Genomic DNA, 27,509 nt, shown 5'->3' with positions numbered 1-27,509 from the left:
AGCAGATTGCATTGTTTTTAATGGAAGGATTTACTCAGCAATAGCAACAGTCTTATCAGAAATTGACACGTGAGAAACCTATTGGTGAGCCTTCCATTTTCAAGCTGTGTATTTGATTTGTTGCTAGGTTAGATGGTACACTTTTTTTTTTTTTTCTTAATTAATTAACTTATTTATTTTTGGCTGCGTTGGGTTTTTGTTGCTGCGCACGGGCTTTCTCTAGTTGCGGCGAGCGGGATCCACTCTTCCTTGTGGTGCATGCGCTTCTCATTGCGGTGGCTTCTCTTTGTTGTGGAGCACGGGCTCTAGGTGCGCAGGCTCAGTAGTTGTGGCTCACGGGCTTAGTTGCTCCGCTGCATGTGGGATCTTCCTAGACCAGGGCTCGAACCTGGGTCCTCTGCATTGCCAGGCGGACTCTTAACCACTGCGTCACCAGGCAAGTCCCTAGATGGTACACTTTTAAACACCTGTGAATTTGGCTAGATGTCAAATAAGAATAATTAAATACACGTTTTAAACAAAATTTAAAACAAAAATTAAAATCAATGCAATCCACATGTGTGCTGACAGACACGTACACTATACGCCTTGCTATGTGCCTCCACCTATTTAGAAAAAGCACATGCTCTAAGTACAAACAGGTGTTGAAAAAGGCCCCTCCTTGCTGCAGAATTTCACAAAGTCACCCGTTTTGTCACATGCTGGCTAAGAACCTTGCCACCTTACTTCACCTTTCTGATCCTCAGGTTTCTCAATCCACACAGCAGACGTTATACCACCTACCTCACAGGGCTACTGAATGGATAAACCATATGTAGGTGAAGGTACCTGACTTATACCTAGAGCTCAGGCTGGAAAGCCCACAAAAACTTTTTTAAAAGTCACGTTCAGGGCAAGAGAAAGCAGCTTGTGGTTTCACTTTTACATCACAGGCATCAGTAGCTTCACGAGCAATGTGGTGGAAAGGGTGTGACCTGCAATTCCAAACCAGACCGCGTTGATCTGGCCCTCACAGCACCCCCCGGCTTACCGCCATGGTGACACAAGCATGACCCATCCTGAACACAGGGCGGGCAGCGACTCCAGCAGGGCCGACTATCAGCAACCGAGGGGCTTTCTGACCCTGGGGGAGAAGAGCTGACCTCCAGAGGGAGGAGAAAGGAAATCACATCATAAATCTCACCCCCAGAGGGGAGGATGCTTTCTGAGGAGCTAGGGCTGAGGGAGATGCTTCAAAGCAGACAAGACGCTGTGCAGGCTGCTGCTAGAAGATGTGGTCCAACTGCTCCCTCCACACCCAGCCACACCTAGATCCTCCCAGGAAGATAAGCACCTAGGAGAGGCAGTGTGGAGTAGGGCCCGGTGAACACACAGCCGGGCGCGACTGCTAAGCCCGGCCCACCGCTTACTAGCCGTCTGCCACTGAGCAAGTTGCTTCATCTCTCCAAGGCTTAGTTTCCTCATCTGTAAACAGATCTGTGCCCATCTCCAGCATTCTCCCGAGTATGCAGTGAGGTAATGCATATAATAAATGGCACAGAGTCAGGTACTGAAGAATAAATGTTGGCTATTGTTATTGAAAGGTCTCTGCTTCCTTCCTCAGTGAACACCATACCAGCTGAGTGTACCTGAGTGCAAGGACAGCCACGTCATTGTTTCCCCAACAAAAACTTCTTAGAATCGATTATGAATTTGTATTTTTCATAGGGAGTTCACGAATTATGATGTAACCGATTGTCACAGCAAACCGGGAAGAGAGGGGAGGGCCGGTGTTCTTCACTATGCAGGTGTATAAAGCAGCCCCCCCCCTTCCTCATATATACCCATTCAAATCCTATTACAAAAACTGTTTTCCTGTGTCTTGACTTGTTTGTGAGCTTCCTGAGGACAGGAAAAGAAACTGTACCCCAGTGCCTAGCAAAGAGCTACAGACAAAGGCCCTCCGTCAGGCAGAATATTCAACAGGGGTTGAGTAACACCATTCATTATTCTAATGATCAGGGCTCCTACTCCAATAGGAGTTTTGTTTGTGGGTTTTTAAGGCAGGGAACCTTAGAAGATGAGTTACAGTGTGAATTCCCACTGGGGGAGGGGGAACAAAGACAGAAGATCCCAAATCAACTGCTGCATCACAGAATGACCTGGGCCTCGCTTTACTCTCCCAAAAAACCACTGAGCAGAAGAGCAGCTCCTGATCAAACAAAGAGGGAGCCAGGACCCAGGACACAATTTATGTGTGCAGACAATTATGAGCTCGTAGGAAAACGAGGTAAGAAAGGTCATTTCAGAATCCCTGGATGACAATGGCTGAGATGAACATCTGGGTCCGCCCTCCCATCTGACCCCCAGCACGCCAGGGGCAAACCCTCACAGAGACAGCCAGCGCCAGATCTGGCCCAGCAGATCTTGCTCTAGTGCACCTCCCTCAACTCCAACCCTCTCCCTTCCCCAAAAGCCATCTGAATTTACTACCCTGATAAACAGTGCATGTGGTTCTGTGGCCAAGAACTCCTAGTCAAGTCCAGCTACAGTCAAGCCCACTGCGGAGTGAGTATGACTTTAAAAAATTGCTTCCTTGTGTTTCAAGTGAAAAAATAACCTCCTGTCTCAAAATTGAAATCATATATATTTGCAGAGGAAAACCAAAGATTTTTTTAAAGGTGGGGGGGTGGGTGTTGGGGGTGGAGATTGTAAGGCACTGAGGGCTGGTAAGTAGTAGTTCTTGGGCCAAAATTAGTTTTCTCCATGGCTGTTTCTTCAGTTTAAAAGACCAAGCTTGCACATTTAGCTGGTATCTAAACTTCTGAGGCTGTGCCTTTATTTGCTCAGAGTATTATTAACTGCCTGGCTTCCAGAAAAGCATTACTCATGAGGCATCACTCTGAGTAAAGGCATATTCACATTAGAGAAATCGCATTCATTTTATTTACAGCCACACAATATAAAGCTCTGAATGGCTACCACACCTAGAAGAATGGATTGCAGTTTCACGGGGTACACTTTTACAAACTCTTTTGCTATGTCCTAGTGTCACCCTTAAACTTTTCTCCTGGTCCAACTACTCTTGCCCACCCACTCAAAGGAAAAAGAAAAGCAACAAAAATGAAGAGACAACCTGGTGCCTAATTAATTTCCAAGGACCGGTTCCTCTCTCTGCAAGTACCGTAATGCCGTGGGCTCCCCTCTCCTCTCCTTCCCACCAAAGTTAAGTCAATTCCCCAGTGCCCTGTAGGGTACAGGGACTACATGAGGGAGGTCCCTAGGGTCCTATCAAAATTTCATTTTATCAAAAAAGGAGACAGACTCAGATAAGCTCTTCCTGAAGTTATAGTTCAGCCACATCATAGAGCCAAAATTATTATCATGATGATTTCATTCTTTCATTCAGCACATTATTTACCATGTGGCTGGTGAGGCCACCTCTTCTCAGGGAATAAGAGTCAACAGGGAAGAAGAGCCGCTAACTCACTTTAAAACAACTCTATATGTGTTACTACTGCCTTCACTACTTTACTCATTCATTCATACACTCCTTTATTTATGAGACATTTATTTATGTGCCAAGCACTAGGAAGGAATGCAGGGGTGAACTAACACATACAGACATCATCTCCATCCTCTATACACAGTAATAGGTGCTTTTATATATAATTAGGGTGACCTAGCGCCCAGCTTGCCTGGTACTCTAAGAGAGATTCTCTCTCTCCTAGAATCTGGGAGATTCCCTGGATGTGGGACAACCAGTGCTAAACTGGGGAAATCTCTGTCAAACCAGGATGAGTTGGTCACCCTATTTATACAATATACGAATTTAAGCTTCCCAACCACCCCCAAGGGCTATTTATTCTTCCCAGTTTTTACAGATGAAGAAAATGGGGCTCAGTGAGGTCAATGGTGGAGCCAGGATTTGAATGCTGGCTTATATGAATTCACAGCCCATGAACTTTCCACCACCGTTGAGTTTCTAAAATGAGAGATAAAATGTCCTAATTCTGAACACAGCCCTTCTCACAACCGCCTGCTGCTCCCCTGGTCACTGCCACCCACTCTCCACCACAAACTCTGTGCAGCTGGGATTTCATCTGCTTGGCAGTTGTTCGCAGATAATACATAATCTCCCTCTACCACTGCAAGACTGAATTTTTTTTATAGCAAGTCGTTTAAACCTCTGTAGGAATAAATGTCTTCCTCAATAGAAATCAGGGCACTGTTTTCAAGCACCAGAAACACACTTTGCACTAGACTTGTATTCACCTCTCAACTACTATACAATCAAGCTAGCAATCTACAGAAACTCACTGGCATTTAACAGTTCAAACAGACTAGGCAGATTTTCAAAGGCTCTATCCACTTTAAACCAGACCTTCAAAGTTTCTCTTTAAAAAACAAACCTAATTCAAAATGCCAAGGCCACATTCCAAGGGATAACCACCATTTGCTTGTCAGTGTGGCCATAATGTCTATGGTTTGTATAAGGATTTCAGGCCACACACACACACACACACACACACACACTCCTGCAACTAGTCGTGCTTAAACCCACAGCTCTCACTCCAAAATTCCAACACAACTGCACTCTCAGCGGGGGGTTAAAATTCACCCAAATAATGACACAGCCTATGTAATTTCCTTGCCACCAGAGAAGAACAGAGCCTCCGGACGTTTTACGTTTTGCTCACATTCTTCATGAATGAAGCGTGCCTCAGTGATCCTCAAATTAACTTTCCACTTGCATCATTTAAGCATTAAAAAAAGACTTTAAGGCCAGATCGTTCACAAGGCCTTTGTGAGACCAAATATAGGCCAGCCTGTGTCTCCACGCTACTGTGTGATTACTGGATTTGCTACTCAAAGGTCCTGTGCCTCTTGAAAACAAGGCTGGGGGAGAGAGAGAGAGAGAAAGGCTAAGAGAGGCCTTTCAAAAGCAAACACAGTAGAGGCATTCTACAGAGGGCAGCTAATGTGAGTCTGGCTACAGTAGTCTCTTCTGACGACGTGCTGGACGCTCTGGCTGCAGCACTAAGTGCTCCGCACGCTTTTTATGAACTTGGGAGAGGCACCACCACTGTGTCCTCAACCAACATCAAAAGTCACCAGGCTCAAGGGACTGCTGCCAACCCTGTGTACTTTCTAAAGGGCAACATAAAAGGGGGTGTTTTCGGCTGGGTGCATTTTCAGGCAAACTCAACGCTCTTCTACACATGCTGAAGGAAGCCACACCCAGAACAGGTTTCGGGGGCGGGGGCGGGGTTGAGGCATTCAACTCAAGTTCAAAAGACTTGCCGCTGCGGGGTACTGCTTTGCCTTTTAACCAGGACCTGTAATAATAAAGGCTGTTGTTGACTACTGAGGGCCCACCGTGTGCCGGAACAATTTCCATGGAGAATCTCGCTTACTCTTCCAACAATCTTATTACACAGAAGTTGTATTGCCCCCATCCCACAGAAGAGACAGCAGGTTCAGGTTGGTAAATAAATTGCCTGGATTTGGAAAGCAATTTGGCAAGAGGCACAGAAAATAACCACATCTGAAATGTTTGTCATATAATGTTAAGTAAAAAATGAAAACAAGATGCCAAGACAAAACTGAATCTATATAATGACTATAACACTGTTAAACTGTATATAAACAAGAACTATCAGAAAGTTAAGATTTGTTGGGACTGCGGGATTTTACATGAATTATTCTTTCATTTTTATTTCTTCTGGAGATGACCTGATACGGCTGTGAAATAATAAATATAAAAAATGTTGGAGTAATACAAATAACAGCTAGAAATTTAATTTTTGTCTATTAATAACCTTCAACCTTGCCTTTGAAAGAACACCATCTGAATACTACTGCTTTCATTACCCACACCCCTTCCCCTGTCAGAAAGGTTCTGGAGTGATGCCAGTCAGAACAGAAGTCACTTATCTCCCCACCCCTTTTCTTTCTTCTAAGGCGCAAAAAATTCTGGCCAACAAGTTTCAGCAGGTGCTTTTTCTCCCCTACCTGCTCAATAACCAGTAATTTTAAAGCTTCACCTGCAGACACACAGGAAATGAGCGCGTATCAAGTAACAGATATTTAATGTATTTCAAATCCAGCTTTAACACCAAAACCTGAAGGCACTTGCTGGGTAAGTTTGATATATATGAAACCGGACTAAAGTCTAACCAACTGCAAGAACACCAACATTCATTTAATTAGGATCATTTTAGTAAGATGGAGTGTGGGGAGGAGGGGGTATTTTTGCTTTAAAAAATAGTTTAAAAGTATATCAAAGGTTTAAGTCATGAAGTAAGTATGGACTTAATAAGCCTCTACTTCCCAGGATACCATGTTGAAATTCTGGAAGAACTTAGAGAAAGTAGCCCAGAGTATTTTTGTAATTCTCCATTAATACCAAATGGATAAATGAAAAGAAACTGTGTTTTTTTAACGTCACAAATTTCTAGAACTGCAGGATTAGCAAGTAAGAAAATCCTAGCCAAACTCTACAAAGATTTATAAAGCTAGGAATTAACCAAACATGCTTTAAAGCCCTGTAATCTCCTAGGGTAATGCTAAACTTTCTTTAATTAACTATTATTCATTTGGATACTATATTATTTTTACAGTTAAAATGATCCAGTTTACTTAACACACACACACACACACACACACACACACACACACACACCCCTCTCCTTCCTTTAAAGCAGACTATATATGAAACACAAACGTTAAACCTCAGAAAGGTCATAGCCTCTTTAGGACTATTTCCTTCTCGGCTCAAGGGGTAGGGGAGCAGGCAGAGATTATTTCCAAGGCAGCACTTCTTAGACTTGTCTGTGCATACAAACCACTTGGGGATCTTGCTAAAAGGAAATTATGACTTAGTGGGTTTGGGGCGAGCCTGAGATTCTGCATTTCTAACAAACTCCCAGGTCATCTACAGAACACACTGAGTAATAAGGTTCTAAGTACCTTGCAGTTCAAAATTCAAGGAGGTTATGCTGTTTCTGTTTTTCATCACAACAAATGCAACAGCCTCCTAAGTGGTCTCCTGCCTCTTCTCTTGACCACCACCCACCTTCCAAAACAATCATTATACTCAGGAATCAGACTGGCCTTTCCTTAAGGAGAAAAAAATCACAACAAGTCACTCTCATATTTAAAATCCTTCAGTAGCCTCCCACTGCCTTCCCAACTCCTTAACTTGATTTACAGGACCGTGCATCCTCTGGCCTTTGTTTACTATCCCTTCTAGTACCCCTCCTACCAACCCTTCCTCACTCTGGACTCTAAGCTCCGGCCACCCTGGCCCTGCTTGAATTCCCCTACCTGGGTCCCCACATGGAACAAGTTTATTTCTCCACTTGCTTCTACTCATCAGTCAGCTCGGCAGCATAGCTGAGCCACGCTTACTCATACACTTCCTAACCAGAGGACAGCTGCTTACTGAAAAGCAGGCGATCAATAAATATGTTAATAAACAAAGAGAACAAAAAAGCATGCCCTATACTGCTTAAAACACTTTTATCATTTTATTTCTTAGGAGTCTTCTTGCTTTAAAATAGCCTAGATTAGTAACCAACTACTGAGCTTTTTAAATGGCACGTCCTTTGCACCCATGATATACAAACAACTGCCAGATTTTTAAGTAAGCCAATCAAGCAAAGAATACTGAAGTTAGAAAAAGGCTTTACAATGCCCCCATCATTTATTTCCCCCTGTCATTAGTTTTTCATGGCTGGGGCTTCTAAGAGTTGATAGAAACTTGTCAGACAAAAGGGAGAAAAGGCACTAAGATCTAAAAATGGCTGGGATCTACCTGGCGTATTTTTGATAATGTGCACAAGTATGATTCCAGTAAGAACAGATGAATGGCTGTGAAGCTCTGGTTCACTGGAAACTTGAAGTTCTGACAGATTATTGACCCCATTTGGCAGTCATGAGTTGGCTGAGGCCTGCAGATGTTAAATGGCTCCTCTAGTTTAGCAGGGTAGAGCTCATTCCTGACTAGCTAAATACCTTTTCCACTACTACACAATTTTGTTCTAAAACATACTTTTCCCTAACTCTTCATTCTTCAATAAGAAATCAGATACAATATTTGCTCCTATCTGGGAGCAATTCATGCAATCTGTTCTTCCCAAATCCTCCCACCCCCAAATTGCAAAGAGGGTACAAATGATCCAATAAGGGAGCGTTTCTCAAACTTGAGTGTACATCACAGTCACCAGGCATGCTAGTTAAAAACTTATGACTAGGCCTCACCCGGAGAGTTTCTGATTCAGTAGGTCAGAAGCAGTGCCTGAAGATTTATATTTCTAGCAAGTTCCCAGGTCATGATGCTGCTACTGGTCTAGGAACCTCATTTTGAGAACCACTGAAACAAAGTATTCCATAATACTACTTCATTCATTTACTCCTTAATAAATACTTAGTGACTTCTATGGGTAAGACAGGCTGTATCAGACTTCTGTCTTTACGCTCCCAGACTTTGTGAAATGTAAGGAAAGCAGAGAGGCAGATACTCAAACTGTTACCAAAGGCAGGACGTGAAAATCACAGGAGAATGACCAAGTGCTTAAACTTTAAATCTTAAAGGAAAAGAATCCAAGCAGAGATTCTGATCACCTCTCCCCTGAATTAAGTGGCATCTGAACTGAACCTCAAAAAAAAAAAAAAAAAAAAAGATCCTGACACAAGAAATAATTCCTAGGGGGAAGAAACCAGGAGAGCAGGAAAATGCAGGGTAGGTTTAGGGAATCATGAGTACCGTGGAGTAAGGAATAGCAGGAGCTGGAGGTGGGAAGGTCAGCTGGAGTCAAATCCCAAGTTTTTGCAGGGAGATCTCTTATCAGAGCCTGCATTTAGGGAGGCTGGGGCAGCTGCATGGGGGTGGGGGGGGCATTAGGAAACCACGGAAAGACACTAACACAGAGGAGGCAGCAGTGGGGCTGTGAACAGACCCCTTTCTAGGCCCAAGGCATGAGAAGAGGTGAAAATTGGGAACACAATCATCCAGAAAGCTTCCTCAGTAGCCAGTCCCATTCTTTCACTACCGTAAGTGGTATCTTTTCCTCAAACGGAGTAACTATCTCCCTCCTCTTCTTCCTAACCGGTCTCCAAGAGTCCTTTTTACAGTCATCCCAGTCAAACATTGGACTTAAGCTAAAAGAATCAGTGTTCCCTTGACTGTCGGCGTTCCTAGACCACCAAAAACTGAGGGCACCACATGTCCAGAAATCTGAGCAGTTCTGTGCTCGTTAATTTTCCATGCTGCCAAAATGTATCCATGATATCTGGGTAATGGGTATCGTGGCTCATACTTAACCTACACTTTGTGGTCCTATAGGAGAAGATCAAATTTGGAGTCAGAAAACCTGGATTCTGGAGAGGTAGCCTCATACTGGTTGATCTTAATCCAATGATCTATTTCTTTATAAAAAGGAAGAGAATACCCCACAGGATTATTATTAGTACTAAGGAAATACCCACTTATTTAGAACTTACTGAGCACTGGCTCCCATGCTGGGTACTCTGAATAATCTCATGGAGTTAATTAAGCAAGATGGTACATATTAAAGTTAAGTGCTATAAATATTAATAATAATTAATAGTAGTACATCACTCAAAAAAGATTCTAATTCACAAATCTGCTTGGAAGTTCTAAATTTTGAGCTGAAACTGTGGTAAACTGGTGAAAAGAGTTTTTTTTTTAATTGGTGACTTATCCCACAAAGTCATCTGGGCTTAGAAAAATCTATAGTATCTTAGTACAGCATTGGCAGGTATCCAGACCAGAGCCCAGAAAGTGTTCTTATAAATCTTGGCCACCCCAAAAAAAACAGGGTTACCATTTGTCACCAACTCTTTTCACTGCCACAATGGGAAATATTTGAAGGCTATTACTTTATATCTAAGAACTTTAAGTTTTCTTCATGACAAGCAGGTGTAAACCCAGCAATCTTCTCTCTCTGTGGTTTATGAAATTACACAAGACAAACATCTAGGTACCATAACAAACTGGAGAGTTCTTTTTAAACACTTAAGAATGCATTTTCCCCGTGATCTGTGGGTATAAAACTAGCAAAATTCTTTCCCTAACAGTTTAGAAATCAAAACCAAAAAAATGAAGAAATTCAAGGAGGCAACCCTGAGAGAGCACGTAATAAACTTGAGCGTAACGCGTTCCCACAGCCTGCAACTCTTTAGTCTCCCTCTATGTCCCAATGAAGACAGGTGACTCCATGATTCCTTCTGGACAGCTGGAAAAATTCATTGAGCCAGAACAGCTAAGAGAAAGCACCTTCTCCAGAAACGCCAGGTGCTGGATGTCAGGGTCAGGCTGCAAAGAAGGCAGAGAAAGTTCATGTTGGTGTATTTAAACTAGATTCTGTCTTCATTACAACTCCACTGCCAGAACTGATAGAATCAGTGCTCTGAGGGGGCAGGTAGGAAGAAGAGAGAAGCAGGTTGGGGCTGGCATTTCACAAGGTCACCTTCTCTCTCTTTTTTGCAGAAATAAAATAATATTAATATCTAGAAGTCTGGGAGGAGAAAGTTCGAGAACAACAATGTTCAGCCTGAGCTCCACAGTGCCTGGGACCTGGAACAAGCTCTCTGACTCTACCTTTTCATCTTTAAAACCTCGGGGGGGGGGGGGAGGGGAGGGGCAATATAGGGGCAAGGGATTAAGAGGTACAAACTACTATATATAAAATAAGCTACAAGGATGTATTGTAAAACACAGGAAATAAGCCAATATTTTATACTAGTTATAAATGGAGTATAACCTTTGAAACTGTGAATCACTATATTGTACACCTGCAACGTATACTGTACATCAATTATACTTCAATTAAAAAAAAAAAATCTCCTAAGTGTGCTATGAACACAAGATGAGATACAGACAAAGCTCCCACTAACACGTCTGGTGCATGGTGAGCGCTCCATGAAATCTTTTTCCCACTACCCAACGGAGGAGACAAGGAGAAGCTTTCTTGAATAATGGAATGTAAGCATAGTCTTAAAAAAATTGTAGGAAGGATTTCTATTGGTAAAATGGAAGGGCAGAGCCTTTGAGGCAGAAGGTAAACAATGAAGGAAAAACCCAGGGCTGGGTTTCATGAGGAGCTGCAGGCCTGCCCACCTGGAAGATTTATTTGGTTGGAATGTAAGAGCTGGAATAGGAATTTCGTGTCTGGGGCCATTTGGGGGAGGGTCCTGAATGCCAGGCTAAGGAGCCTGGAATTTAATTTACGCAAGAGGCAGGCGCAACAGCCTCTGAGTAGAGGAGGAGCAGGAGTATCGTCTGATAAGGAGTGGAGCTGGCTGATGTGAAACTGGAGAAAAGGTATCATCGTGAACTTCTCTGCTACTACAAACACATTTTTAAAAAACATGTGAGGTTGAGTTTTGTTGTGTTTCAGCAGTCCTCTCTTATTTAAAAAAGAAAAACAAAACAACAAATCTAACTGCATAAGATACACGAACAGATTCTGAGGAAGGTGGTAACTTAATCTTGCAGGTGAAATTCGAAAGAGATCTCGAGTGCGCAGTGGATATGCCTGTCAGGAGTGTGTCTGTCAGGTGTGTGCTGGGCGTCGGTGGTTAATGTTTGAAGCCATCAGAGGTGGAAGGTCCTATCTCTTACGCCAAGAGCATCAGTGTGAAAGACATCACTCTGCATCTCGGCCCCTTAAGCCCCTCAGTGAGGTTTTGTTTCTAATCACACTTATTTACTTACTGATAAATCTCTATAAACTATTTTATCTAAAAGACCAGACTCATTTTAACACTGTATTTCCCTTAGCTAGAACATTAAAACTCCACCCCCTCCTGAGATTTTTAGGATCCAGTGTGAAAATATTTGAAACCAAGAAAACTGCAGAAATATCTCCTACAAAATCACAGTTCTCTCAGACTCTAAGGTACAGACGCTAAATGAATAAGTTCATATAAGAGGCACTAAAAAAAAAAATCGATACAGATTCAGAGGTGCCGTTTGCCAGTATTGGGTTATAAGTACTAGGAAGGATTAAAAAGAGGAAAAAGGCAGTTTAGTAGGCATGTACAAAATTAAATCAGCAAACAGAATCTATAAGTTATCAAAGATGTGATGACTGGAAGAACTACAAATACTAAACAGTAAGTAACAAATACCAGACAGGGGTCGGGGGTAGGTGGGGATGGGAAAAGGTTTTATCAAAAATATTCCTCAAGTTGCTTAAAATGCAATCAATTCCATGTGTAACTAAGGATGATGCCAACTGTTTGTAATTCTCCTGGGATCCACCATACTTGAGAGTTAATTCACCCTGTCTCAGTTCCTCAACACGGGTGGTTTTCTGTTATAGAAGAAATACCAACACTAAACTTGTGCAACTTCTAAACCGCAATATTTAGAAATAAGAAAGTTATCTGCAACTAAATTAGGGGACAAAGGTCATTTAAAAAAATCACCACACAAAATGTGGAGCGCACCCCTTTTGAAGGAATTTCCTTGGGAAACACGAGGTAAAATATCAAAGGCACGTGGTGATTTTTTTTTAATTTAAATTTTACTTTTCCAGAGAGGACAGTTTAAGACATTTCCTGTGTGTAAGCTCCACCCTCCTCAGTGAGCAGTTTTACAACCGTCCTCAAACCTTTCAGAGTGACAGCCTTTTGTTATGGGTGGGCCTGTGGGCACACGGGTCCCCACACCTTCTTGTATTTTCTCCTTGGTTTTCATTTCTTCTGAGACTACAGAAGGGGGTTGACTGGACCTCAGTAATAGGTTTTCAGATCGAGGATCCTCCTTGGTGCTTTCTCCTTGGCAGTATGATACAATGAAGTGAGGAGCCTGGGTCATTTGAAGAAGAGGTGCATTCTGAATTCTCAGAACCTCAAACCTCAAACTGTGGGCCTTTGACCACACACCCAGAAGATAATGGACACACCCCACTCCTCTATTTACCATCTTCAAGTCCCCACCCCGCCACCAGCTCTGGCCCCCCCTAAGTTTTCCAAAAAAGCAAATTCTACCTTCGAAGAGCTCAAGAGGGATGAAGCAAAGACACACAACCATTCCCTAGAGGGAATGCAGCTTCCTCTTAGCTAACTGCCCAAGGAATGCAGCACAGCCTAGCAAATGTTTAAAATCATGTCCTGTTCTGCCTCTTGTTTTCCAGAAAAGTGTCATTACTGTCAACTATTTCACAAGACAAATAAACCTGTGAATGAAATATAGCCTCCCCCTCTCCCCAGTGAAAACATTCTAAGACTGAGCTGCTTCCTTCCTTCCTCCTCCTCCTCCCAGGATCCACATTTGCGGCACCAAGAAGAGTTAAAATAAGAAACATACACCGTCTGCAAAGGCTACTTTTTCACAGCACTAGAATCATTCCCAGCCTATTACCGATTCCAGGGGCTTCCTAACGGAAGGAGTTCTGTTTTCAGTTACAAATCCTTTTTCATGTATAAGCTCTGAGACACCACCGGCCAGGCCTGCTGGCTGGGCAGGGACAGCCAAGGGGGCTGCAGGGGCCACTTCAGCCGCAGGCAGCAGGCCCATCACCCCACACAATGCTCTCCATAAAAATATTAGATTCGTTCAACTGTTTGAGATTAATACAGACTCCAAGAAACCTGTAATTGATCCAACTAATCTAACCCAATAGCACTGGAATGACAATAACTGGTTTTCATTATAAATTACATAGCTCACTAAATTGATGGCAAGGCTCTATCCCAACACAATACATCAAAAGAGTTAAAATGAAGCTTCGGAATCAAAACTGTAATTTACCCAAGGCTTAGGAACAAAAAGACCACTCCCTCCTTCCCTTTGCTATTGTTCTACAGGGTGTCCAGCAGTGCACTTTACACCTTTAGGCTTCCCAGAGGTAAAAGGCTGGGGGCTGGGAAACGGAGGCGACCCGGAATCAAATACTTGCATACTAATAGGTCTATTATCATTGATCTACTAAAATGCAAAGACAGCTAAAAAGAGAGAAACTGTGTGTGCAGTGGGCAGCAGATACCTGACAACCAAGAGAGCCCAAGGGAAACTGGAGAGAAAGACTCCAAATGGTGGCTTTTCTGGAGTAAAGAGTGAGAAACTGTCTCCTTTAAGTAGTGAATAGGGTGCTCGCAGCCAACCAGAGGCTTTGGGGCCGGGCGTACGGCCGCCGGTCTTCATTAGGGTCACGTACCATATGGCACAAATAAACCCTCAGAACCCCTGGAGGCAGCACGGCCCCCGGGCAGGCCCGACCTTTGAGACGGGAGTTTACCTTGTAGCTGCTTGAATCTCCCTTCCAGCTGGTTGTAGTTGTAAGGCACCTGCCCCGTGTAAGCCGGCGACAGCGGCCCGGAGATGCTAGACGTCCTCTGCAATTCCATTATGCCCAGCGTAACGCCCCGGCGGGCTGCACGGTGGAAATCCCGCTCCGGCCCCCTCCTACCCCCATCCAACACGCAGCAGCTTCCACAACGCTTGGCTCCCGGCCCCGGCTAAAAGGGCTGGACCTTAGGCAAGCCCCATCCCGGTGTGAAAGTCCAGCAGGCAGATCTGATAGGAAGTTGGCCGCAGGACAGTCCACCTTAGCCAGGCCACTCACGCATCTAATTCCTTGTGGCTTTCCTTCCTTTTGTGGCCCTTGGCTCTAGGCTTGAAATAAATTACCGAGGAGGGGCGGGAGGACGGAGGGAGGGAGGCGCAAGTCCTACTTAAAATTTTTTAAAAATATGGCCAACCCTAAACACGCCTCGGTCGCCGAGCCCAGGAGCTCTCGGGCACAGCGCACACACCTCCTCCCGGCTGCCCTTGGCGGCCGCCGGTTTGTAATTTAATCAGGAGCCACTCGCCGTGCGCTGGGCGGTGATGTCACCTGATTAGCATAACTGCATTGTAAAGGAAACGCAGGCTGTACCACGAGGGGCGCGGGGGAGGCCGGCCGGCCGCGGCCCCCACCCAACGGCCGCCGCGGAGCCGCCGACCCCCGGGTCGGGCCCAGGACGCGCCTGCAGCGGTGGTACCTTCCCAAACAAAGCTGCTGGAATTACAATCTTTTGTTGAGAGCCTCACGTAACGGAAAAGTCTCCGATTACTATCTCATGAAAAGGAGGCGGCCCGGTAGGGTAAGGCGGGGCCGCAGGTCCCCGGCCGGGGCGGCTCCTCCACTATTTAGCTTCAGGAGCTCACGCAGCCATGCGGGCCGCGCACCTGGGCGCTCAGCGTCCTCACCGCGCGGGCGCCGACCACGCGGAGGCGGCCCGGCCGTGCCAGCGGGTCAAAGTAAAAGTCCCTCTGGGCGTTGGGCAAGGCCACAGCGAGGGGGGCGGGGGGGAGCGTGTAAGTTCAGGCTCACGGAAGGATATTCTCAGCAGACCTGCCGCTGCCAGTACGAGACGTTAAGCGGAGGTTTTCCGGGATAACACCGGCCCTATAACAGTAACTCAATGCAAGCTTTATGGGAGCACCGACTTGCAAGGCATTGTGGGAGAAAGGTACACAGGTAAACACCTCCAGGATCCCTGACCTGGATGATTTTAGGAGCCAATGAGGAGATAAAAGAAATCACCCTGAAATCCTACTGTGATTTGTAAAACAAAGCCTTTAAACTTCGGAGTTCTTCAAAAATTTAAAACTCTTAACTTCTCCCACCAGTCTCAACCAAAAACAAAATCCTCTACATAGACAATAACAGTGATCAAAATGTGTTCTTGGGAAATAACTGACCCTAGTTACCCACCCACCCACCAATCCCCTTTCTCAGTAACTACAGGCAGACAACAAATTACAAATTTAGCGTTTCAAGCGTGTAGCCTTGCAGCCATACTCACTGAAGAAGGTAATTTCATTCCTAAGGGATTCCAATCTGCCCTGAAGAGATGGGCCTCCACCACAGGTTTACTTTAGTCCCCAGGGCACTTGTAATTCAAGCAACTGCATCCTGTTCAAGGCTAAAGTTAAAACAAACCCAGAGTCTAGCTAACTGCTCAACTCAGAATAACCCCACTCCTTCCATCCACACCGCTGGGTTTTTAATGCATCCAGTGTCAACCTTGAGCTTTCTAAAGGCAGGCCCAGGATTCGAAGATATTTCTCCACATCCAAGATGTAGAGCATTTTCTAAAGCCCCTCTACTGCAATTCAAAACACTGACAGCAAGGTGGCAAAATGCAGGGTCTTGGAAGAAGCACTTGACTAGGATTCCCAAGACCTGAGTTTCTAGTCCTGGCCAAGCCTCTTAATCACTTATGACCTTAGAAGAAACCCTGGATTCTTTCTAAACCTCTGCTGTCAGACAGGGATAATTAATGCCTACCTACAAGATTACTGAGGGGATGATGTGAAAATGCCCTAAAAATGGTCATACTATTCAAAATTAGAAGTATGTTTTGCAAAATGCACCTCTTCTTGATTTTTCCCCCACGTATCACATCAAGGCTACAAAGAGGAGAATGGAGAATTTTCTCATTTGAGATCTTCTTAACAGGCTCCTCTTCACTATTAAATATACTGGTGATATGGTAAGTCTCTAAGTGTCTAGCCCATAGCTATGGGCACACAAAATGAGACTGCAAAGTGCTTGACAATTTACAACACATTTTTAATCTTTAAGCCACTTAGTGAACAGAGTATGAGTCACCACTCTTAGTCTCCCTTTCAGGTCCCTCTGGTACAGGGAAGTAGGTAAAATAAGCTTTCTAATTTGCCAGGTTACATGCGATGTGATGGAGGGAGAGGCTGGGGCTCGTGTAGCCACACTGGATCCTCAAGAGCAGACTTAGAACAAGCCAGATGAAGTGGACACGTAAATATTAGAAAGAAAGGTTTTGAGGCTAGGAAAGGGTTTAATAACCCCACAGGGGCAGGGGGTGAGACGTGGGAATGCTATGGTGTGATGGGGCCAGGGAAGAAGAGGACCCAACCCTAATGGCTCACGTGACCACCTCCACCTCAGCAGCGGGAGGAGGTAAAGGAAGACCAGAGCACTCTTTCTTTATTCCACGCAGTATTTCCTGGATGCCAACTGTACGCAGGGCACACTGCCTGGTGTTTTGGAGGAGTCAAAGATAACTGGGAGAGATGGTAGCCAAAGGAGATGGGACAGATATGCCAATAGTCCAAAACCAGAACAGAGTGAGGAGTAGGTAGGGGAGCTGCAAGAGTTCAGTGGACAAGAAGGTCACATCTGCATAGGAAGGCAGGAAGAACTCCAGGAGGGACTGGCATTTGACCAGATCTTGAAGCACAGGTAGACTATCAACAGGCTGGGATGAGGGGGAAGCTCTTCTCCTAGTTGGGGAAAAGCAGCCCAAGTAAAGGCACCAACTGGACTGTCGGGGGAACAGCACCAGCGGGTGCTACTGTTTGACTGAAACATAAGGAACTAGGGTCAGGCAGGAGGAAAGCCAAGAGAGGCAGGCTTGGAGCCACTGGAGATTTTTGAGCCAGAGGAGGACGGGTTCTGGGTTGGGCTCTAGGGACGATTAATCTGGCAGTGGTAGATTAGAATGGGTTGAAAGGAGAGAGACATTAAAGGCAGCAAGGTGGTCACTGCAGTTGTCCAGGTCAAAGGGCTAGTCAGGGTATGGCAATAGGAGCAGAAAGGAATAGGATGATGCAAGAGTTAATCCATAGGACTTTGGTAACCAATTCAAGTCCTATGCGACTTCAAAGTCTTTGGGAGGTTCAAAGGCTAGGGGTGAACTTCAGACTCTGGGGTTTTTAGAGCTGGCTGTGGGGTACAGGGGGGAAATGAACATTTTCTTCCAGACAGGCTGCAACTCCACAGGGTGACATGTCCAGAAGCAGTCAGGGACATGGAAACAGAGCTCAAGGCTGAAGATACAACCCGTGCACAGACTGAGAGTTGACACTGAAGTGGGCTGAAGTCTAGGAAGGGATGTAAGAGGCAAGCGGCCGAGCAGAGAGCCCTGGGGAAGGCCAGCATCTGGGAGGAAGGAGAAACAACAGTGGAGATACCAAGGGATTCAAGGAATGAAAGTTCAAGAGAGGGGAGAGATATTCAAGCAGGAAAGGTGGTAGACGGATGGCAGCACGTGCTGCAGAAAGAACAGGGAACAGAGAACAGGTGATCCAGTGTGTGAATTAGGAGGTCACAGGGATAATACAAGCTGAAGTGAGGTCACAGGGAGTTGGAGAACAAGACAACAGAAGATGGAGGACAAGAAGGTAGAGGTGGTGAAGGCAAGATGAGGGAAGGGAGCTACAGGACCAGGGAAGGGTTCTGGGGCGGGCCGAGCTGGCATGTCCTCCGCGCACAGGCTTCAGCCCCGAGGTGGCACAGGCAGGAAAAGGCTGGTGGGCAATGGCTCACTGGTGTGGGTGGCACAGGCAGCCTCAGCCGAGAGGAGGCCCACTAACCTTCAGAGGCAGGCGGGCAAGGACGGAGACGTTCTGAGGAGGAAAGTAGGAATTTAAAGGAGCTTGCCCAGCTCTAACTCAATAAAGCAAGAGGCCAGGGGTCCGAGTCACAGTTTTATTTCTAGTGATCTGAGAAAAAGAATCCTGAAGACACCTATGACAGAAACACGCAGCGTGTGAATGGGAACATTAATGCGGGGGGCGGGGTTCAGAATGCTCAACGGTCAAGCTTCCCACAGAAACAGACCCTGCCATCTCGGCCTCTCCCCTCAATCTTTTCTAATCTGAAAAATTACTGTCCCTCCCCAACGCCAAGGATATCAACACATGTGGCCAACCCTGCTAAGTGGTTGTGCCTGCCTTCAAGCTGCATCAAGATTCCAAGGCGTGAGAATTCCCTGGCAATCCAGTGGTTAGGACTTGGTGCTCTCACTGACAAGGGCGCGGGTTCAATCCCTGGTCAGGGAACTAAGATTCCACAAGCCGCACGACACAGCCAAAAAAAAAAAGAAAAAGATTCCAAGGCGTAATGAAAGATGGCCACGATTGACTGGTCAAGTCAGCTATGGGACTGAAGCAACTGAAGCCCAAGTAACATGTATCTGCTATCCTTGTGACGCCAGAAAGGTAAAGCCAAGTCGCTATGGTTATCTGTAGACAGCACAAATCAGAAGTGCTGTGGTGTGGTGGAAAGACTCAAGACCACAGTCAGATTCTCAGGCTCACCCCAACTCCTGAGGGCCACCAAGGAGCTAAGTAATTGCACTGGTGCCTTACCTCCCTGGGCCTTGCAATCCTCGCCCACAAATCCAACAGGTTGGAATCTATGGTCATAAAAACTCCTTCTGGTTCTAAATGTATGAGTGATTTGAGTTCAATCTCCACATAAACTGAACAGCCATAATAACAACAACATCACATTATTACAGCACCCTGTAGCTTTCATATACATTTTCTCAAGTGAGGTAGGTACTGTGTCCATTTTGCAGACAAGGCAACCGAGGTTCAGAGAGATACAGTGTCTTGCCCCAGGCTGCACAGCTGCTGAGGCAGAGCCACACCTGGACAGCAGACCTGCCGGTCTAGCGATGTTTCTCCTATGTACTCAGAGTATAATATCAGCTTACTAATGGTGTCTACGCTTTTCAGAAAACCCTAAGACTCGATAAATGGTTCAAGGTAAACCTAAAACCCAAGCAAGCCTCCACACGAACCTAGACAACACTTAGTTTGGGTCAGGATCAGGCACATTCTCTGCTGGTTCACAAAGAAGTTGCTACTTGGAGGGTTCCCTTGTTGTGAATGGGTTTTGTCTGGTCTTGTTTTATTCCTTTTCTCATACTTGGTGGACCTATAACTAAGATTCTGTATGATTTAGCATGTAGCACGTGAAGGGGAACACTAAGGGAGTGAGATTAAACCTCTGTTTGTTTCAAGAGGCTGTATGTAGTCTGGGAGGTCAAAAGAAAAAAAAAAAAAAAAGATTGCTTTTCCTGCATTACAGCAAGCTTGAAAGGGTAAACCGTGGGGTGTTCATTTCCTGAACATCTAAACATTAGCAAGATTGAAATGTCTGGGAGAGGATGGCCAAAATGCTAAGATGTGATGGGATTTGTACACATTCAAGGACTTGAAAAGCCAACCCAAAGAGCTGGGAAAGAAGTGGTATGAACAGAGAGTGAAACAACAAGGTTTCACATACAAACTATCTTACCAAATTCTCTGCCGCTTTCTACTGCTGTTTCCACATCTGCCTTTCGTGTTCATCGCGGTCAAATCCCTTGACAGTTGGACGACCACAGCCAATTTCTCCTGAGCCTTTCTTTATAGGAAACCAAAATGCTACTACTAAAATAATCCTCTTCCACCCATGTGGCCAAAGAGACAAGCGGGCTCCAAACCATACTGCTGCATTTATGCTCCCTGCAGCTGAAACTTATATTTCTGTCTCGTCTCCCCAGTTTTCCTTCTGTCTTACCTCTCTGGCCCACCCATTCCCTCCTCCAGGAGCCTCCTGCCCACCTCCCCCAGTCTTGAACCTGAACTGTGATCATTCTCCTTCTACTTCTACTATATAATGCCTGGAGAGCCGCCCACCCGATAACTACCTAGTTACTGCTGGCCTTACTCCCCAAAGCCTGCCTCAGGATGCATCTTCTCTTAGAACCCATCCCTTTTGCAATGGAAACGGCCCCACTTACCAGAAAACTCAACCAACCAATCAAGCATACAACCATGAAATCCAGCCAAAACCAGAAAACAAGAAATTATCTGAAACCTCCTTTTCCCACCCCAAAGAACAATTTTCACAAAGTCCCACTGGCAGACACATCTGTGACACTGGCATTTCTGTGCCTGCCAAGCTCTCCAGAATGTCTCCGTTCTCAGGGCCTACAGCCTGGGCGGCTGGAAGCAGTCAGCAGCACCTCCCCTCCCCTCACAACCCACAGGACTCCTAGATCAGGGCTGAGACCACCCCCATATTTACCCCTAGAGCACTGCCCACTGAGTGTTTGGGTCAGGGTTTGGAAATGCAAAGCTAGAGGAGGAAAGGTGGTTAAAAACAGACTTGGAATCTAGGAAGCTGGCTCTGCCACTTTCTAACTTTGTGATTCTGAGCCTGAAAAACTGGCCCAATAATGTGACCAACCTCAAAGAGTTTTTCTATAATTGAGTTAAATGTTTAGAAAGATCTTAGCACCATCACAGCAGCTATGATTACTAGTCTTTAAACTTCTCATAGAGGAAATCTCAAAAACTAATTCTGCCCCACCGCTTCACCAAGGAGGCTACCAGCTGGAGGATGTTACAGGTTCCACGCGGAATCACTGTCCTCAGGCTGGGAACCCCTTTGGATTTTGGGACAAGGACAGTTTGGAATAGCAGGACCAGTCCTCCACCTGGGAAGTACTCACAAACCCCATTCCCTCTCTTTAACTCACCCCATTATGCACTGGGAAAGGCATATTCAAAATCGTATTTTATAGTCATAAAAGTAGCAATATCTCAGAGATAGCAAGAACACAATACTCACTATGAAACAAGTTATAAAAGGCCTATGTTTTTAGCAAGGCCAATGTTTGTTTGAGGTGGGGCTATCAGATTTGATACTTCGGGACTCAGAGTAAGTAGAACAAAGATTAAAGGGAAGGCTAAAGGTATTTCCATCCACAACAATTGCTATCTCTGTGCCTTGGAGGATACGGATGGATGGATGGATGGACAGATGGATCTCTCTCCCTCTTTATACACACACACACACACACACACTCACCCCTCCCACAAAATCATATAGTTTTATGGCTGAAATACCAGGGCAAATCTAATTTTTATTCATATCCTTTTCCTGTTTCTTGTTCCACTGGTCACAGCAGAACTGAATACAAAGCACTGACATCTCTGCTGAAAAGGAGAAAAAATGGCAAGTTACACTGAGTAACAAGCACCCAAGGTCCCGGGGCAAGGAAGGAATGCAGTTTATTGAATCTTCTACCCCAGCCAAACCTTATCCTGCATTCTTATCTCATCTGTTATCTGCACATGCAAAGCTTCCCCGGCAAAAGAAATGCTCCAGTCCAGAGGCCCCACCTTTGGCAAACAGGTGTTGCTATGCCTGTGAATATGTAACACCAGCCAGAGCCAAGACTGGGCTCCTCCACACAGGTAGAATGGTTCAAAGGAAAGAACATCTGAGGAATGCAGTTGGGGCCAGGTCTGCTCTTGCCCAGGATTTTTGATTCTGCTCCCCACCTCCAACTTGGAGGGAAAAGGCTGACACACACAGGTATTCAGAGCCATCGGGCCAGCGTTTTACAAAGGGGCAGATGGAACAGTGACAAGACGCTGTTTCCTGGTAGCACGGCTCGTGGGAAAGAAATGGGAAAAGAGGAAATACAAATCTATTCTTTGTGAAAATAGGCCTTTGGACCCTGCCCACAGGTATCCACACCCAGGTTATCTTTTCCAGGAGCTTAACACAGACTGGCTGTAATGAGATAGGGTGAAAAGAGCAGGTTGAACAAGCACCTGGAGAGGAAAGGAAGAAAAGAAAGGGAGTGAGGGGATGCAAACCTCATCATCAAGACACAGGCCCCGCCGCTCCTGGTTTGCACAGAGCAAAAGCCAACCCATCCAACAAGTTCTCAGCCCTACCGTGTTCTCAGCTCAGGCCATCTGAGGGACCCACAGCGTCATTAAGAAGTGATTTCTTCTCTGCAGGCACCTTCGGCCCAGAGGAGGAAACAGGACACACAAACGCACACAGGCATGTACACACAAATGCAAAGATGTGGTAATGCATGACAAGTGAGGTTGGTGAGAGTTGGTGTGAGTACCACTCTGAATGGATCAACAACAGCATTCTTCTCCTTGGCTGAGAAAAGAACAGAGCAGAGTGGGGTTCCATCCACCCAAATGCTCTCTGTTGCCATACCATCCTATCTGCAATTTTAATGTGGCTTCTCACCAAATCCCTGACAACATGTGCCATGCTAACACGAGTGTGTAGGTTACTGCACTTATTAATTGGGCGTGGGGGACGTGATTTCTCACTCTGAAAAACAGGCCCCTATTACCCAGCTGCAGGGCCATGGAACAGTGCATGCAGCCCTGGCATGTTAAAGCGTGAAATATTTTAAGGGTGCCGTCATTTCTTCATCCTCTGCACCTGAGCCTCTGCTGGTCCCTCAATGACATAGCACAGCCTCCTTCCCACAGGGCTTGGCCAGGCAGCCACTCGTTGGGTACAGGCCCTGAATAATTCATGGTCAGCCCAGTCACTCAGGAGCGCCAAGGCCCACCAGCTGCCATTAACTGGGAGGCAGGCTCCAGGCTTACAGTAGAAGAATGAAATACTATCAACCGCCTCAGAGACCTTCTTTACAGAACCTGACAATCCTTCCCTGTTTTCTTTTTCTCCCCATTTGAAACCAGGTACTTTCCCACCAGATCAAAGTGTAACTGACTTTTACTCTAAGGAGGACAGGTCCCAAGTACAGATGGGGAGGGGAGAAAGTGACGTCCTCAAATGAGCGCTTGGTGAGGATGTCATTCCCCCACTCAGCATGCTGAGATGACACAGGTGAAGGGCCAGACACTGTGCCTGACGCCAGACAGATGCTCAATAAATGTCAGTCCTCGTCCCCTCCTCCTTCCTGTCTCTCTGCCCCAGCCTGTCTCGGGCTTTCTCATCTCCACGCCTCTGCTCCTGTCCTGGCGCTCCCCTCTCCTCTCCCTCTCCGTCTAAAGTCCACCCATCCTTCAAGCCCAACTCAAAACTTCCCTCCTCAAGGAAGGCCTCCCAGATTATCCCAGCTGGAATGATTGCTCCTTTTCAGAAACCCTATACCCATACTGTCAGCCCTGCATCGTCCGGCACCTTTTGTGTGCTGCCTTAGAGTATTGCTTATCTCTTCTTGGGCACCAGTCTTATCTACCTAATTAAAATAATGGAGAATGCACCCGTCACAGACTCAAGAGAAGTGAAAAGTGGACTCCAGTCTCAGCTTCTGACACTGACTGGCCTTGCTGACCCAGAGCCCGGCCCTTGGCATCTCACAATGCTCTCCCTAAAAATGAAGAGATAGAAAATAGAAAATCTCCAGGGTTCTCTGGATATAATGCTCTTGGAAATACATCATGATCTGTTTTAGGGCAGATGCAAGTCTTACATAACCTCCACTCCACACCTAGCCCAGTATCCTCTAAGAAACAACTGTTCAAAAGCGACTTAGGCATTTCAGAAGCCTGCACACTGAACAGAAGCCTGAACAGAGCAAGGGCTCTGTGAGATACTTGACACCATATGGTAAACCGCAGGGCCTGTTCCACCTTATGTAACACCCCCCACCCCCATCCATACCTTAATCCTTCACAAGGAGATGAGAGCTAGAACTCTGAACAGGTGTCAAGAAGGTCCTTTTCAAAATTCACCCACCTGAGCCAACCATCTCATTTACAGAGAAGGAAAATGAAGCACAGAGCAGCATGCCCACAGACACAGAGTAAGTTACTGCACACCAGCAATCAGAAAGCAGGCCTTCTGAATTCCTGCTGCCTCTTTCATTTCCCGGGAAAACGTGAAGGTACCGGGGGCTGAGGACAAAGGCAGTGGCATGCATTTCTTGAGCCTTTCGGTCAGTGAAGCGGGCCCAGGGCTTGAAATCAGAGAAAGGGCATCCTCATCCCCTCTCCCGCCTCCCTTCCAGGATCCAACACCAAGTTGGAGCCGACAGGCTTGTACTAAGTGGCAGATGACCCATATCTTTCCGTGTGTTCTCTGACATCCAACTTGTACCAGCTGAGAGACAAGGAGGCCCCAGACTGTGGTACTGGCCCCTTTGATCTCACCCTCCCAGCCCAGTAGAGACCCAAACACACAGTCAGCCCCAAACAAACTGAATCCCAAGGTCTGTTGTTCAAAGACCCCCTTTCTCTTGGTTTGCTTCACTGGATTTTTCTCTGTTATTCTTTTTTTTTTTTTTTTGGCTGCATTGGGTCTTCGTTGCTGTGCACGGGCTTTCTCTAGATGCAGCGAGCGGGAGCCACTCTTCGCTGCGGTGCGCGGGCTTCTCATTGCAGTGGCTTCACTTGTTGCAGAGCACGGGCTCTAGGTGTGTGGGCTTCAGTAGTTGCAGCACGCGGGCTCAGTAGTTGCAGCGCACAGGCTCAATAGTTGTGGCTCACGGACTCTAGAGCGCAGGCTCAGTAGTTATGGCGCACGGGCTTAGTTGCTCCGCGGCATGTGGGATCTTCCCCAGACTAGGGATCGAACCTGTGTCCCCTGCATTGGCAGACGGATTCTTAACCACTGTGCCACCAGAGAAGTCCTCTATTATTCTTATGATGTTCAGAGGGAATAGTTTACTCAGGAGGCATTTTTTAAAACACATCTGATGAATGAATCTATTCATTATAACTAGCACTTTAACGACAGGTAAAGAATGAAGTGAGAGAAGAGAGAGACTAAGCTCTTTTCTAAAACTTGCCATGCTCACCTCTAACCACCTCTCCACTCACCTTTTTATTACCATTTCTATCACCCTTTTAAATTACCATCCACCAGGAAAACCATGAATTGTGACCACGATGGTATCTTTTTTCCACTACATCTTATCTTAATAACAATAAAAGTTTCAGTAAAGGATGGGGAGAAATTGGAACCCTTGTGCACCGTTGGTGGGAATGTAAAATGGTGAAGCTGCTGTGAAAAACAGTATGATGGTTTCTCAAAGAATTAAAAACAGGGCTTCCCTGGTGGCGCAGTGGTTGAGAGTCTGCCTGCCAATGCAGGGGACACGGGTTCGAGCCCTGGTCTGGGAGGATCCCACATGCCGCGGAGCAAATGGGCCCGTGAGCCACAACTACTGAGCCTGCGCGTCTGGAGCCTGTGCTCCGCAACAAGAGAGGCCGCGATAGTGAGAGGCCCGCGCACCGCGATGAAGAGTGGCCCCTGCTTGCCGCAACTAGAGAAAGCCCTCGCACAGAAACGAAGACCCAACACAGCCATAAATAAATAAATAAATAATAATTAAAAAAAATGAATATCTGCTTATAAAAAAAAAAAAAAAAAAAAAGAATTAAAAACAGAATTACATATGCTCCAGCAACCCCAATTCTGGGCTAATCCAAAAGAACTGAAAGCAGAATCTCAAAGAGATATTTGCACACCCATGTTCACTGCAGCATTATTCACAAGAGCCAAGAGGTGGAAGTAATCCAAATGTCTACGAATGAATGAATGGATAAAGAAAATGTGGTACATACATACAATGGGATACTATTCAGCCTTAAAAAACGAAATCCTGTCACATGCTTCAAGATGGATGAACCTTGAGGACATTCCGCTAAGTCATTATGAGGACATTATGAAATAAGCCAGTCATAAAATGACGGGTACTGTATGATTCCACTTACGTGGGGTATCTACTAGTCAAACTCAAGGAAACAGAAAGTAGAATGGAGGTTGCCAGGAGCTGGGGGAGGGGGAATTGGGGAGTTGTTGTTTAATGGGTTTTGAGTTTCAGTTTTGCAAGATGAAAAAGTTCTAGAGATTTGCTACATAACAATGTCGATATAGTTAACACTATTGAACTGTACACTTAAAAATGGTTAACATGGTAAATTTTATGTTATGTGTTTTTTACCACAATTAAAAATAAAGTTAAATGAAATTAAAAAGCTTTGGTACTGACTCTGTGGGAATCCACTACTGGGTATGGGAAGAAAAGCTGATCTAAGGCCATGTTACGCGTCTATGACTCCAAACTCAAACAAAACATTCTCAAATGCTATCAACCAACACACTGATCCCTCCAAGTCCTCTCTTCAACTCTTAAGAAAAAAAAAAAACTGTATTGGAATCCTGCCAACTCTCATTTTTACAACAAAAGTCCCAACAAAGTACTTATTGACTCCAAATTGCCTCCAAGCCTCATGTCTGTGTACATAGTGCTGTAGAGTAACCTCCATGTACTGCAGTTATGCCTAGGGTCAGGCCTTCTGATCTCTGCAAGTCTACCCTTCATGAAATTGTTCAAAAACTATTTTTTCAGTCAGCCTCTTTGAGACTGAATCCCCAAAACACAAATTTGCAGTAGTAGTTTTTGGTAGTTTAGGAAGAGTCAGTAGCAACACATCATAGTTAAGCAGGCATGCACACATCTACACAATTTGGGTGTGGGTGTGGTGTGTGCGTCCACGAGCAGGCCCACATGTGCGCAGGATCACCTTGGCCGATATTAACACAGAAGTTTTCCGTACTCCTAAGGTTCTGTGATACTCCATCAACTCTCATGAAATATTCAGACTTGCTGATATCCTCTTAATGTGGGCACATACATAGTTTTCTGTTAAGAATAATTTTAGTGTAACAAGGGCTCATGAAGCAACAGATCACAGTTCTTACTGATCAAAGTGTCCTTCTGTCCTGCCTATGTAAGATTATGGAAAGGCGAATGGCAAAAATCATTACACAGGAGACGGGCCTGCAGTTTGAAGTGATTATAATCAAAAGTCTTGTTAACACTCTACAAGAGCCTGCATTTCTGACTCATCAAACATAAAAAGTTTACAAAAAATTAACAAGAGACTAGGACTTGAGTCAGAGTCACATGGCATTTATCATTTCCTGGAGAAGGACAAAGTTTGCTGTCAT

At 45.4% G+C, this 27,509-nt stretch overlaps 1 protein-coding gene across 4 annotated transcripts in view; it reads right to left on the bottom strand.

Moving 5' to 3' along the window:
• SPTBN1 (spectrin beta, non-erythrocytic 1) overlaps positions 1–27,509 on the bottom strand; it is a 195,498-nt gene that overhangs the window by 97,089 nt on the left and 70,900 nt on the right. The window contains exon 1 of one of the 4 annotated variants that reach the window (XM_061168631.1): positions 14,253–14,804. The exons of the other annotated variants lie outside the window; for them this stretch is intronic. Coding sequence (XP_061024614.1) covers positions 14,253–14,361 — 109 coding nt within the window. The 5' untranslated portion in view covers positions 14,362–14,804. Of the gene's footprint in view, positions 1–14,252; positions 14,805–27,509 lie in introns of those variants that run through there. 4 annotated transcript variants of the gene reach the window in all.

Source organism: Eubalaena glacialis, chromosome 14, assembly GCF_028564815.1.
Source record: "Eubalaena glacialis isolate mEubGla1 chromosome 14, mEubGla1.1.hap2.+ XY, whole genome shotgun sequence".
Classification (NCBI taxonomy): Eukaryota; Metazoa; Chordata; class Mammalia; order Artiodactyla; family Balaenidae; genus Eubalaena; species Eubalaena glacialis.
The sequence above is the reverse complement of the archived record's forward strand: the minus strand, read 5'-3'. Positions and strand labels throughout refer to the sequence as shown.